We start from the raw sequence: 15,397 nt of genomic DNA, 5'->3' as shown, positions 1-15,397 counted from the left end.
GGGTGGGCATCTGTCCGCGGTGGCGGTTCTGGCGCGGGACGCGGACCCCACTTCACCATTGTCTTTGTCCGCTTTATTGTCCGCCTCCGTGACTTTCTCACCATGGCAACCCCTCTCAATGACCCCACTGGACAGAGGGGCAGAAGCTCTGGACAGAGGGGCAGGGGCTCTGGCGCCTCTGGGCTGAGGGGCTCTGGCGCCTCTGGGCTGAGGGGCTCTGGCGCCTCTGGGCTGAGGGGCTCTGGCGCCTGGGCTGAGGGGCTCTGGCGCCTCTGGGCTGAGGGGCTCCGGCAGCGGCGCCGGACAGGCGGGACGCTCCGGGAGCGGCGCCGGACAGGCGGGAGGCTCCGGCAGCGGCGCCGGACAGGCGGGAGGCTCCGGCAGCGGCGCCGGACAGGCGGGACGCTCCGGCAGCGGCGCCGGACAGGCGGGAGGCTCCGGCAGTGGCGCCGGACAGGCGGGACGCTCCGGCAACGGCGCAGGACAGGCGGGACGCTCCGGCAGCGGCGCCGGACAGGCGGAACGCTCCGGCAGCGGCGCCGGACAGGCGGGAGCACCTGCAGGGAGGAGACAGAGAGACAGCCTGGTGCGTGGAGCTGCCACAGGAGGCAGCGGCGCCGGACAGGCGGGACGCTCCGGCAGCGGCGCCGGACAGGCGGGAGGCTCCGGCAGCGGCGCCGGACAGGCGGGAGGCTCCGGCAGTGGCGCCGGACAGGCGGGACGCTCCGGCAGCGGCGCCGGACAGGCGGGAGGCTCCGGCAGTGGCGCCGGACAGGCGGGACGCTCCGGCAGCGGCGCCGGACAGGCGGGAGGCTCCGGCAACGGCGCAGGACAGGCGGGAGGCTCCAGCAGCGGCACCGGACAGGCGGGAGGCTCCGGCAGCGGCGCCGGACAGGTGGGACGCTCCGGCAGCGGCGCCGGACAGGCGGGAGCACCTGCAGGGAGGAGACTGAGAGACAGCCTGGTGCGTGGGGCTGCCACAGGAACCACCAGGCTGGGGAGACCTTCAGGAGGCTTGGTGTTAGGAGGAGCCTGAAAGACCGGGCTGTGGGGGAGCACTGGAGCTCTGGTGCGCAACCTTGGCACCACTTCCCCAGGCTGGACAACTACTCTAGCCCGGACCCTCCAGAGTGCAGGCACAGGTTGAACCGGGCTGTGGGTAAGCACGGGAGATCTAGTGCTTACTACACGCACCTCTCCCCTAGGCTCCACTCCCACAATTGCCCGGTACAAGCGGAGCGCAGGCAGAGGACGCACTGCACCCTCCCAGCGCCCCGGAGACACAGCACGCAGAGCCGGCGCAGGATAACCTGGACCGAGACTGCGTATCGGCGACCAGACCCGCTGAGCAGGCACCATACGCCCTGGCTCAATGCCCACACTCGCATGGCACTCTCGGGGGGCTGCCCTATAGCGCACCGGGCTATGGACACGCACTGGCGACACCGTGCGCTTAACCGCATAACACGGTGCCTGACCAGTAATGCGCTGCTTATCATGAACACGAGGAGTGAGCTCAGGTCTGCTACCTGGCTTAGTACCACACCTCGTGTGCCCCCCCCCCAAAAAAAAATTTGGGGCTGCCTCTCGTACCTGTCGCACTGCCGTGCTGGCTCCTCATATTGCCGCCGCTCAGCTTTCGCTGCCTCCAGCTCTGCTTTGGGGCTGCGATTTTCCCCAGCCCGTGCCCAGGGTCCCTCTCCGTTCAGTATCTCCTCCCATGTCCAGGAGTCCTGTGATGGTGGCCTCTGTTGTTGATGCTGCTGCTGCTGTCGTCGCTGTCCTTTACCACGCCGCTTGGTCCGATTTTGGTGGGTGATTCTGTAATGAATTTCCTCCTCTTCTTCCGAAGAGGAGAGGCGAAACGGATCAGAGGACCAATACGCGGCGTGGTAATTGTCCATGGTTCTTTTTTAATGCGTAAAGGTACACATGAACAAACTAACAAAAAAAAACAAGAAATGTGAAAACTCAAAACAGTCCTATCTGGTGCACACACAGAGACAGGAACAATCACCCACAAACACACAGTGAAACCCAGGCTACCTAAGTATGATTCTCAATCAAAGACAACTAATGACACCTGCCTCTGATTGAGAACCATACTAGGCCGAAACATAGAAATAACCAAAACATAGAAAAACAAACATAGACTGCCCACCCAACTCACGCCCTGACCATACTAACTAAATACAAAACACAGAAAATAAAGGTCTGAACGTGACAGTTTCTTATCGATGGCGGTTAAGATATCGTTTAGGACCTTGAGCGTGGCTGAGGTGCACCCATGACCAGCTCTGAAACCAGATTGCATAGTGGAGAAGGTGCGGTGGGATTCAAAATGGTCGGTAATCTGTTTGTTGACTTGGCTTTCGAAGACCTTAGAAAGGCAGGGTAGGATAGATATAGGTCTGTAGCAGTTAGGGTCAAGAGTGTGTCCCCCTTTGAAGAGGGGGATGACCGCAGCTGCTTTCCAATCTTTGGGAATCTCAGACGACACGAAAGAGAGGTTGAACAGGCTAATAATAGGGGTTGCAACAATTTCGGCAGATCATTTTAGAAAGAAAGGGTCCAGATTGTCTAGCCCGGCTGATGTGTAGGGGTCCAGATTTTGCAGCTCTTTCAGAACATCAGCTGACTGGATTTTTTTATTTGGGAGAAGGAGAAATGGAGAAGGCTTGGGCAAGTTGCTGTGGGAGGTACAGTGCTGTTGACCGGGGTAGGTGTAGCCAGGTGGAAAGCATGGCCAGCCATAGAATTTTTTTTTTTCGATTATAGTGGATTTATCGGTGGTGACAGAGTTTCCTATCCTCGGTGCAGTGGGCAGCTGGGAGGAGGTGTTCCTATTCTCCATGGACTTTACAGTGTCCCAGAACTTTTTTGAGTTTGTGTTGCAGGAAACAAGTTTATGCTTGAAAAAGCTAGCCTTGGCTTTTCTAACTGCCTGTGTATATTGGTTTCTAACTTCCCTGAAAAGTTGCATATCACGGGGGCAGTTCGATGCTAATGCAGAACGCCATAGGATGTTTTTGTGTTGGTTAAGGGCAGTCAGGTCTGGACAGAACCAAGGGCTATATCTGTTCCTAGTTCTACATTTCTTGAATGAGGCATGCTTATTTAAGATGGTGAGAAAGGCATTTTAAAAAAAATAACCAGGCATCCTCTACTGATGGGATGAGGTCAGTATCCTTCCAGGATACCCCGGTCAGGTCGATTAGAAAGGCCTGCTCGCTGAAGTGTTTCAGGGAGCGTTTCACAGTGATGAGTGGCGGTCGCTTAACCGCTGAACCATTACAGATGCAGGCAATGAGGCAGTGATCGCTGAGATCTTGGTTGAAAACAGCAGAGGTGTATTTAGAGGGCAAGTTGGTTAGGATGATATCTATGAGTGTGCCCGTGTTTATGGCTTTGGGGTGGTACCTGGTAGGTTCATTGATAATTTGTGTGAGATTGAGGGCATCAATAATAATGACTAAAGACTCTAAGTAATGACTAAAGAAAAACATGACAATGGTATGACTCTGCTTTGAACCAAATAATCATTGATTTAAGGTTGCAAGTTAAAGTCCTTCAGAGAGGCTGGTAAACGAGATTACAATGCATTTCTCTCTTAAAAGTCTGGAAACTCTTAAATGAAATGTGTGAGTCAGCAAAAGACCGCAAACTAAATTATTTGTAGCTCAGTCTGACATATCTACTTGTCTACCGACATCACTCTCCAAGCTATGAGTACATAGGTTTGCCTGCAGCTACCGGTAGTCTGTTTAGATAGGATATGATAAAGCAGAGGCTATGACATGTCAGAGTTTGTTTTCCTGTCTCTGTAGTTCTGTCAACCTGATTAAATGGCCCGTTTCTTTGCACAACACAATTGCTGGAAACAGATTATTACAATGCGTCCAAACCACTCCGTTCTATTCTCAGTAGTAAGTGAATGCTGGCAATAGCAAGAGTCTCTGTGTGAACGCCTGTTGGAGAGGCCCTAAAGTACTGTGTGTGAACACACATTCCAACACAAGCACATCTCTTAGAATCAAGTCAGACCACGCTGCCAACACAGACAGCCTGCTAATAACCTGGCTTTATTCAGCAGGCCTTCTGAATTAAATCAACCAGATTCCAGCAAATAAAGTGTTCCAAAGACCCACTGGACACAGACGTTTGTTCCTCTAGTTTTGATTTACATTTGCTTGAGTCGTAGGTAGCTGTTTAGCTTGCTAGCACATTCACTCATTTGTTTGTAAACAATTAACAAGCTAGTTAGTTACCACATGTTCTCTTCACACAGTCAACAGAGTAACTAGCAAGCAACAAGATATGTCAAATAACAGTCTACAAACCACTTGGAGGCAAATAAATCATATTTGGTCATATTTTGGTCATATTTGACCAAGTCGCATGGCCAGGAATCAGATTTGTATCTGATTTCAAGCCCCCTATGAGTGTCACTTCAAACTGCCAGTGTGAACAGGGCTTAAGAATCCCGTGAAGCTATTTCCTGCCATTGATGTCTCAGGCGGCGAAATACAATATCCTAACAGTCAATTCCTTAGGATGAAGCAGAAAGGGTTGAAAAAAGAAAGTAAGGTAGGCTGTGGCAGAAAGAATAGCAAAATATGAATGGCTGGGTTGGGTCACTAGCAATAGCCTGAGCAATGCCAAATTAAATTGAGCGGAATTGTATACACTAATAATACGTGGTTGCTGGGTTTGGCACTTCCAAGATAATAAATGTGAGTGAGTAAGATTTCTAATTTCTTTATTACACATGGTAAATAGAAATGGAACTTCCTTGTAGCCTACATGTATGTGGGATCATAATCACTGTCTATAATGACATTACTATGCAAGTTATGAGCAGATTGCAGATTGCAGCTCATAACATGCAATGCTTTTGACAAAATTCTGCCAAAATGGTAACTTTTAAACATAGGAAAATATTCAAAATATGACATGTTTACATACTATTTAATAAGTGTCTTCCATCATTCTCCACAGTCTATAGTTTTCCATTACGACAACATGAGTGAATCTAATTTAAGGTCATTTCGTCCATTTTCATAAAAGTTATCATCAATGTAGAGTTGGTTGGGAGTAGCCATCACAGGATATGGCTGCCATCTTCTGACAACGCTGACTCAGAGAGAAATCACTCCCGGGGGTTTTGATACAGGGAAGGTCATCGGTACAGACCTTTTCCCTTTCTCCTTATCCCCGGCTACACGCTGCAGGGGAAGACCTCCCATTTCCTCCATCCCATATGAAAGACTTGTCCTGCAGTGGACTCAAAGAAGTGGGCCCCTTTTGAGGTATTGTTTACTCAATGATAGGCTTCGGATATGTTGCTGGTGGCACCAACGAAACTGGCTCTGTCAGAATGTGGCTATACAAACATAAGTGTCGGAAAGAACAGGCATGGTTTCTTCCGTTCTGGATATCTTTGGTTTTCCAAAAATAAACAGTTTGCAGACACATCTTGAAGTTTCCCCTTGTAAGTTTTAAATAAATATGCCAAAGAGACATTACATTTTTTCCAGGTATATCAAGCAGCCAATAATAATCTACAAATGCCACTACTTATCATACAATGTAGCCTACATAGTGGACTTCATCATGGCAGCATACCAATCAGTAGGACTAATCAAATATGAGGGTGGAACAGGTTTTATTTTCCGTTGCATGAACAAAACCACACCCACTTCCTCTCCATTTCCCATTTCTCTCACTCCACCCATTTTATTAAAGGAAAAATGGGAGCGCTGAAATAACATGCCTTCTCTATCTAGTAACATAAATTGTGTGGTGGGTATAGAGGAAGTAAGCCCACCTTCCACTTCCTGGGGTGCATTTGTGCCACTCATGATTCAATCTCCCCTGAGTGATTATGTTCCTACTCCTCCTAGGCTACCACCTCAGGACAAACAGAGAGACCCAGATATTATCTTGGTTGCCTCTAAATAATCGGCATAGCCTATGTAATAACATAATGATTCATGTATTCTAATATATCTTTAAACATGTTGTCTTTAAATGACCTCATGAAGATGGTGTCTGTCTTCAGGATGTCTATTTGTGGATATACAGGGGTTCTAAAATGAATCCTAAAATAGCTCAGAATGTGACATCTGAGGTGCGATAAAGGCATACTCATGAGAGAGAGACTTGTAAATACTAGAAAAGTTAGCAAATTAAGCAGCAAACACTGAAATATCTAATTTATCTACGTTTTTGGATTTTGCAATGATTTAAATACATTTCTAACTTAAATTTTAGGCCTTACATTTAGCAATTTGATTATTGGACTATAGCCTACTACAAATATCAATTTGGCGTGTGTGCCTGTGTGTGGGCGCATGCATCAGTGACACGATGGCACTAGTAATACGGGATGATGGGCCAGCCTGGTCTCATAGACTATGACGTAACAAAGTAATAGTAAAATCGGGACATTAAGATTAGTATGATACAGTATGTTAAGTTTGGTATGGTTACATAAGACAGAAGGTTACTTAAGGCCAAAAAACGAAAGTAGGGTTGTTTGCTGAGGTGGACAGGTGGCCGTATAACGCGAACATCTCCCGTTATATGGCGCAACTACTTACCATGTTAGCTAACCCTTCCCCTAACCTCAACCCTTTAACCTAACTCCTAACCCTAACATTAAACCCTAGCCTAGCTAACGTTAGCAACCTAGCTAACATTAGCATTAGCAACCTAGTTAACTTTTGTCGCAACAAATTGGAATTCATAACATATACATTTTTCAAATTCGTAAGATATTGTATGAATTGAAATTCGTAAGATATTGAACAAATTGCAATTCATAACATATCATACAAATTGTAATTCTTACAAAATGGATAATGGATATTCACAAATTAAGACATACAACACAAAACGTAACATTTCGTACAAATTTGAGTGTTACTACTTTTACTTTTACTATGTTAAGTCTACCCCTGAGTCCAGGTTGCAGCCTGCCCAACCACAGGTTGAGAGAACTTGTTTGTTCTTAGTCAGCAACTACGCCATCCAAAAAGGAACTTCCTTCCTTGATCAATCGAAAACATGGAGGGAGGCTTTTATAAATGGCAGTTATCAGCAGTCTTAACGTTCATTCTACTAATCAAACCGTGCTTTATAAGCAGAGGGGCCGAGTAGGTTACATCTCTAAATTATATGCGAAATTGTTATATTTGATTTGAGGCGTAGGCTATTGTTACAAAATGAGGGATATTGTAGGAATAGTCGTTGCGTTAACATTCCTTTTGAGAGTCAAGGGGGAAGCCCCTCGTGGCGGATACTGCATCGAGAAGCAGTGCTTTGCGGTTTTCCAGGACCAAGTCGACTTTGGAACGGCACAAAAACATTGTGAGGATAATAATGGACATTTAATGACAGTGCGATCTTTGATATCGCATAGCATCCTTTTAATATTACTCGGTATCCATACTGGAAATTATTGGATTGGTTTGCAGCTACCGAGCGGGCAATGCCCCGACCAAGCGTTGGGTTTACGAGGGTACAGGTGGATAACTGGAGATAATGAAACGAAGTTCCAGAACTGGGGACACTTTGATGACGTTTGCTCTTCAAACTGCATTTCAGTATCAAAATACGACTTTGAATGGAAGGAACAGCCATGCAACAGTAAAATAGATGGATTTATTTGTGAATATAAACTTGACAGTCCTTGCCAACATGTCATGGTAAAAGGGGACGAATCCGTTCTGTACGACAACCCATTGGGATTCAAGGGAGACAACCTACTGGTATTACCCCTGGGAACCATTGCAACGCTCAAATCCCTCGGATCGAAATACATATGTAACGTTGAACAGTGGATACAAGCACCATGGAATTGCGACGTATTTAATGGTGGCTGTTCGCATGACTGTTCCTCAGTTAACCATGAACCTGTATGCACCTGTCCACCTGGAAAAACTCTCCAGGACAACAACGTCACATGTGAATACGCGCTAAATGACCCCTGCCATGACTCAGGGTGCGCGCATCTCTGCCAGAAAAAAGATGACAGTTACGCTTGCATGTGTCACCTTGGGTACGCACTGGCAGAAGATGGGAAGGAGTGCAAAGACATTGATTATTGTGTCGAGGATAGGCAGTGCCCGGGACAGAACAGTGAATGTGTCAATAGGCCTACTCTTGGTGGATTTGAATGCAGATGCCAGAAGGGATATGAGTTGGAAAATGACACATGCGTCGATGTGGATGAATGCTTCATGGGTCCATGTGAGCACGAATGCACGAACACGATAGGCAGTTACATTTGCTCCTGTTTTGATGGATTCATTTCAAAGACAGAAGACGCCAACAGGTGTCAATTACTTTGTTTAGCAGAAGAGTGTCCCACAGAATGTGATCGTAGTAAAACATATCAATGTTACTGTCCAATAGGTTACTTACTCGATGACAGAAACGGGTCGTCAGTTTGTGTCGACATAGATGAATGTGAGATGGATTCCTACTGCCACAGTAATTGCACAAATACTTATGGAGGTTACCTGTGTTCTTGTGACGAGGGATTCGACTTGGTTGGTGAATATGATTGTGTTGAGAGAGAGTCATCTGAGGGTTCAGGTTTTACGACACCATATACACCAAGTGCCAAGCATCCAACTGAGCGTCCTTTCACTGTAAAGGCGGGAGGTCTTCTTGGAATGATAGTATGTATTGTCGTTGTTATTTTGGTGATGGTTGTACTTATTCACCTTATACTGAAACGTCGAGGTAATTTAGACATTGCTTTCGAAAGCCAAGGCGTTGGTAATCACGATTTGCAGCAAGTCTCAACGGATAAGTACCACAAATTGTCATTTGACAGACATTTTATAATATGACAATTAATATGATCGTTGGATACTTTTGCCATTTTCATTGTCATGCCTTGTTTACACGTCTGCAAAGGAGAATCAGCTGGTTTGAACTTGTAATGTTTTTATTTCATACAGTTTTAATAAGCATATATCAGAAATGGCTCACCTCATCAATTCAAACCAATCTCATAAGTGAACAAAGCCAGTAACAAAGTAAGCCTATAGGCTAACTTGCAATATATATATATATTTATCCTATCAAATGATTATAAAAGAAAACATAATAAATTATTATTTAACTTCTTTGAGATTATTCTTGTTATTTACTCACTAAAAATCGTTATTGAGAATGTAGCAAAAGCAAATAACAGCCTACTGTTTAGCAAATGGTCAATTAATCAGCCATGCATGGAGGTATCTGCTTGCTCCACTTCCACTTTTATTTGTGCCAATAAGTTGAATATAGGCCATGAATTATATCAGTGGAAAAACTATAATGCATCTTTGGATTAAGGCTGTGTGTGTGGACGGCCTATATTGGGCTATACTGTCATTAGTTGGAGAAAAATAAAATATTCATTCCTTCTTTATTGGAGGCATAGTTTGGTATTTGTAACTTAAAAGGTCAAATCGAATTTCATGCAAATACCTGAAACCATATTATGTGTAAATCACCTAAAAGGGGCAATCAGTAATTACTACATTCATTTTTTGACTAATGAATGTATTATATGAACCCATTGATTCTTGAATAATATAACTTATAAATATGCCTGTCATACCCCATCAGAACCCAACATATAGACCTAAACTTTTTTTACTTCAATGTTTGTAAACAAAGTAAATGTAAACAAACACTATATAGCCTCAAAACATGGTTATAACTATAATTTTGATATCATGGATTGTCAGTCCTGCATTCAGTTTTTTACCAAAACAGGGGTGGGGATGCCTTTTTTTAATCGTTTCTACTGCTGATTGACATTTTAAGAGCCTTGGGGTTCTGTTCCCATGGTGCCCATTTCTGGATGGGGTTCTAAAATGTATCCCAAAATAGCTTGAATGTGCCATCTGAGGTATCAGAGAGATCGAGAGCGCGCGAGAGAGAGGCGGGGGAAACAATAACATGTATTAGGCTTCTACACATGAATTGAACTATATCCTAATTCCATTTGTTGAAATATTGGCCTATTCAATTGTAGAGGTTACCTACCAACGTGTATTTAATGTTTGCTGTTTACTAGTGTAGACATGTGTTTATGTGCCAAACGTTGGCTAGTATTTGCGCCCACTCGGCTGTGGGTAGGCTCGCGTGTCTGCGTCATTCGAAATATAGCCTATAGTGATGTGCACCGTCGCAGTGGGAGAGATAACGTTTTGGGGAAGGGGATTAAAACAAGCAGCTGAAAACGGGCTTCCTTCCAAGGAGGAACTTCCTTCCGTGACCAGAGCGCAAACATGGAGCGAGCCTTTTATAAGCGTGAACTATCAACAGGATTAACAGTCTAAACTAGGCTATAGCCTACATTGACTTCTAATACGCGCAAGAGTTGTAGGCCTAATTAGAAAGTTGTAACAACTGAGTTTTAAAAATGAGGGACATAATAGTGATGGTGTTTGTTACTCTAACATTCTTGATGAGAGTGGGAGAAGCCCAACATAATGCACACTGCGAGGGGAATCATTGTTTTGCTGTTTTCCAGGATCCAGTCGATTTTGCAACGGCTCAAAAACATTGTGAGAGCAATAATGGACAATTAATGACAGTGCGATCTTTGGAATCACAACACATAATTTCGATTTTAATCGGTAATACAGGAGATTACTGGATTGGTTTGCGGTTACCGAGTGGACAATGTCCCGACAGTGCCTCTGATTTGCGGGGGTACAGATGGATAACGGGAGATAATTCAACAGACTTTCAAAACTGGGGGCTCATTGACAATGTCTGCTCTTCAAAATGTGTCTCGGTGTCCAAAATCGAATTGAATTGGACAGAACAATTATGCGACAGGGAAATAAATGGATACCTTTGTGAGTATAATTTCCCAAGTGGCTGCAAACGTATTGACATCAAAAGCGAGGAATCCGTTCTATATGAGACCCCATTTGGATTCGAGGGAGAGGATCTACTGGTATTGCCTATGGGAAGCACTGCAACGCTCAAGCCCTTTGATTCCAAGTATATCTGTCTCTCTGAACAGTGGATGCAAGGACCATGGATTTGCGATGTATTGAACGGTGGTTGTGAGGATGAGTGCTTATCGATTAATCAACAGCCTGTATGCATCTGCCCACCTGGAAAAATTCTGCATGACAATAAATTGACATGTGTTGTTGTTGTGCAAAACGATCCCTGCCTTAATTTCGGGTGTGCACACGTTTGCTACCAGCAAAATGACAGCTCCGTCGCCTGCATGTGTCACCATGGGTACGCACTAGCAGAAGATGGGAAGAAGTGTAAAGATATTGATGATTGTTTCGATGATAGACAGTGCCCGGGACAGAACTATGAGTGTGTCAAACATATTGGTGGATATAAATGCAGATGCCAAAATGGATTCAAAATGATGAATGACGTTTGCATTGACGAAGATGAGTGCTACATGGATGGACCATGCGAGCATCTTTGCGAAAATACATTGGGCAGTTATAATTGCTCCTGTTTTGAAGGATATATTGCAACGAGAAAAGACCCTAACAAATGTCAACTGCATTGTCCTTTCGAAGAGTGTCTTGCAGAATGTGACCCAAATGATCCACATCAATGCAACTGTCCCGAGGGTTACGTGAGCGATGTAAGAAATGAAATTAGAATTTGCATTGACATTAATGAATGTGATAATGGTTACTGCGAACATAATTGCAATAATACGTATGGAGGTCATATGTGTTCTTGCTATGAGGGATTCGACTTGGTTGACGGATGGAAATGTGTCCAGAGAAAATCGTCGGAGGGTTCAGGCTTTACGACACCATCTGATTTTATGACACCAAGTGTCAAATATCCAACTCAGCGCCCCTCAACTGTGACAGCGGGTGGTCTAATTGGAATAATAGTGTGTATTGTCATTGTCGTTTTGGTGATGGTATTTTTACTCCAGCATATTCTCAAACGTCGCAGCAAATTGGAAGTTCCAAGTGCGCCCAAAACCCAAGGCGATGATGGACACGATTTGGAGCAAGTAAGGACGGAAAAGTACCCCAAACCATCTGTGGACAGGAATTTCAAACAAGACACTTAGATTATGGTATTATGTGTGTAATTTTCATTGCCATACAGAGAGTTCACAATCAACTATTGGCAATCAATTGTTTTTTAATTTCATTATACGGTATCCAGAGTGCAGGCCATGGCATATACATGTAAATATCTCATCATCACATCCTCACCTTGTGTAAAGAAAAAAATATATAACATCTTTATTTTCATTTTGTGCAAATTTTCCTTTAGCTCACCACAAGTCCCAATCCTTTCAAAAGTGTGACCCCTTGTGGACTATTAAAGAGACTTCTATTTAATTATGCTTATTTAACCTTATCGAATAATAGTCTGCTTTATTTCATGAATTCAATGTATTCTCTCTATAACCTATTATTCCAGATTTGTTTAGTGTGCAGGATTAAGATTTTGTCACAATTGCAATTCAGATCATTTGCTCTCCTGCTCTCAAATACATTGCTATTACAAACCTTCCTTATTTTTTAGTTAGGATTAATGTTATTTTGTTCTGAGAGTCTAATATGATTGAAATAACAAGACTTTACCATTTTGGACTGTAATTGGAATAATAATTGGCATGTAGGCATAAATTGTAACGTTTTGAGCTGAAAGCCCGGTGATCTGATAGAGTGATTGGAAGAATCCCTCTAAGATCAACCTATTTCACCCCTGATTGTATTTGGCCTACAGTAGCGCAGCCGCAGGCTATTGGACTGTGGACTAGTCTACTAGACTATATGGAGTAGACTATTGAGACAGAAGGAGAATTCCCCTGATTATACACATTTAATTAGCATAATGTGTAATAACAATGCAATCTTGCAAACAACTTGATTACAGCTCTTTCCAGGAGATCCAGGAAGACAAGTTTTATGTAAGAATGTACTTTTCGTAGCATGTTAGAATTTATGCAGTAGGTTATGAGAATGTTATGAAAATTAGGTTAAGGTTTAGAAAAAGGGTTAGGGTTAGCGTTAGTTAAAATGCTAACAAAAATCTAATTTTTATGGTGGCGAGACAGGCAGAACAGGGCTGAAAGGGACCTACGGATCCGCAGACTCTGTCTTTCAAGAGGAAGGTTTGAATCTGTAAAACCACTGGAATATAAAAACAACTTAAAGTCCGTAGAAGTAAGAGGACCTGATATACTTCATTCTCAAACATGGTTGAATTTGAAAGAGTCAGTTGGTTTCCAATAGAGACTAACTGCAGACATAATCTCTCAAGCCCATCTCTCAGGGCCCTCTCTATACTGCCACGTACTGGTGGGACATGTTTAGAAATCATGTCTTTCAGGCCCATCATCTCTCAGGCATAGCCGAAAGTACAGGTGCTGGAGGTGTGCATATGGTAAAACTGCAAGAATTTGTGTTGCAATAAAAAAACTATTAAACCATTTTCTGTTGCATTATTGAAATAAATGATAATAGAATTGAAGTAGGGGAGATTACATTTTTGGGGGTATATTTATATATGGGCCCCATCCTGCATGGAGAGCTCTCGGCTCTGTTTTCTAAGCAGTATGCTCTTATCTAGTCAGTTGTAGGGGTTTGGAGTCGGACACGCTCTGCTGTAGGATAAACAGTTTAGTTTGAGTTAAGTCGGGTCTCTCTCTCTCCCTCTCTGTTTGTCTCCCCTCTCTCTTGCGCCCTCTTCTCTCCCCTTGTGGTGGATATCAAGTGCACACATGACTGTAAGTCGCTTTGGATAAAAGCGTCTGCTAAATGGCATATATTATTATTATTATTATCTAGAGCAGTGCTCATATTTTTTTTAACTTCTATTTTCTATTAGTTTAGAATTTTAAACTTGGCGAAAAGGGAATGGGACCAATATCAAATAAGGAACATGACATTCTCTCTCCCTCGGCTCGGAGGCCTGCTCCTGCCCATGTCAAACACAGGCGTACTAGCCCTCTAGTCTAGCAAGCAACAAAGTGCTGGGTGCGGCCCAGCAAGTGGTGCTCTCCACCCACTGGTGTTGGAACAAGGTGAGCGCTTTTCTCCACGATGGATCACATAGCTGTCCTTTTGTGCTCAGTTTTGATATACACAATCTTAGATACAACACTCCTCTTGCTATCTCACACTCACTCACTCACACACACACGTTGTCATTAAGAAGTATAAGAAATGTGTGCTATGTTCTCAACGGTCTATTCCTAGGCGGCATGTGAGTTTACATTTTGTGAGTTTCAAGTTTGGGGATACTTAAAATATATCTTACAATTTCTACCGATCTGCATGCCAGTTATGATTTTCATATACACATTTTCATGGAACAGTTTCATTTAAAAAATAACGTTTTATTCATCAAAACGATTGTCACTTTGTCAATAATACAAATCGGAATTAAAATGCTTTTTTTTTTTAAAGTTACAATTCCTGTTCGTCTAGGGAGGGAGCGAGAGTTTAGCTATGTCGAATGCATCTTTAGTTTGTCAGCAGGCATGGGCTGGGATTTGGCTTGGGATGTATACTTTTGGGGTGATTCTGTAGTTGGAATGAGAGGTGTCTCAGATGGGGAATGGTGCTTGCTAACGTTAGCTATAGCTCCGAGATGGTGAACTCCTTTGGACACCTTTCTCTAAGTCTAAATATATCTGGTTAGCATTAGCTACAGTGCCGTGCAAAAGTATTCGGCCCCCTTGAACTTTGCGACCTTTTGCCACATTTCAGGCTTCAAACATAAAGATATAAAACTGTATTTGTTTGTGAAGAATCAACAACAAGTGGGACACAATCATGAAGTGGAACAACATTTATTGGATATTTCAAACTTTTTTAACAAATCAAAAACTGAAAAATTGGGCGTGCAAAATTATTCAGCCCCTTTACTTTCAGTGCAGCAAACTCTCTCCAGAAGTTCAGTGAGGATCTCTTGAATGATCCAATGTTGACCTAAATGACTAATGATGATAAATACAATCCACCTGTGTGTAATCAAGTCTCCGTATAAATGCACCTGCACTGTGATAGTCTCAGAGGTCCGTTAAAAGCGCAGAGAGCATCATGAAGAACAAGGAACACACCAGGCAGGTCCGAGATACTGTTGTGAAGAAGTTTAAAGCCGGATTTGGATACAAAAAGATTTCCCAAGCTTTAAACATCCCAAGGAGCACTGTGCAAGCGATAATATTGAAATGGAAGGAGTATCAGACCACTGCAAATCTACCAAGACCTGGCCGTCCCTCTAAACTTTCAGCTCATACAAGGAGAAGACTGATCAGAGATGCAGCCAAGAGGCCCATGATCACTCTGGATGAACTGCAGAGATCTACAGCTGAGGTGGGACACTCTGTCCATAGGACAACAATCAGTCCTATATTGCACAAATC

At 43.8% G+C, this 15,397-nt stretch overlaps 1 protein-coding gene across 1 annotated transcript; it reads left to right on the top strand.

The window, feature by feature from the left end:
- The first annotated feature begins 7,041 nt into the window (after positions 1-7,041).
- On the top strand, positions 7,042-13,456 carry LOC118398598 (thrombomodulin-like). The gene has a single exon (XM_035794103.2). The coding sequence runs from the start codon at positions 7,227-7,229 to the stop codon at positions 8,859-8,861; it is 1,635 nt and encodes a 544-aa protein (XP_035649996.1). The 5' UTR covers positions 7,042-7,226; the 3' UTR covers positions 8,862-13,456.
- The last annotated feature ends 1,941 nt before the right edge of the window (positions 13,457-15,397 follow it).

The sequence above is a fragment of the Oncorhynchus keta genome, chromosome 19 (genome assembly GCF_023373465.1).
Source record: "Oncorhynchus keta strain PuntledgeMale-10-30-2019 chromosome 19, Oket_V2, whole genome shotgun sequence".
Lineage (NCBI taxonomy): Eukaryota > Metazoa > Chordata > Actinopteri > Salmoniformes > Salmonidae > Oncorhynchus > Oncorhynchus keta.
Note: the sequence above shows the minus strand (reverse complement) of the source record. Positions and strands in the feature narration are given on the sequence as shown.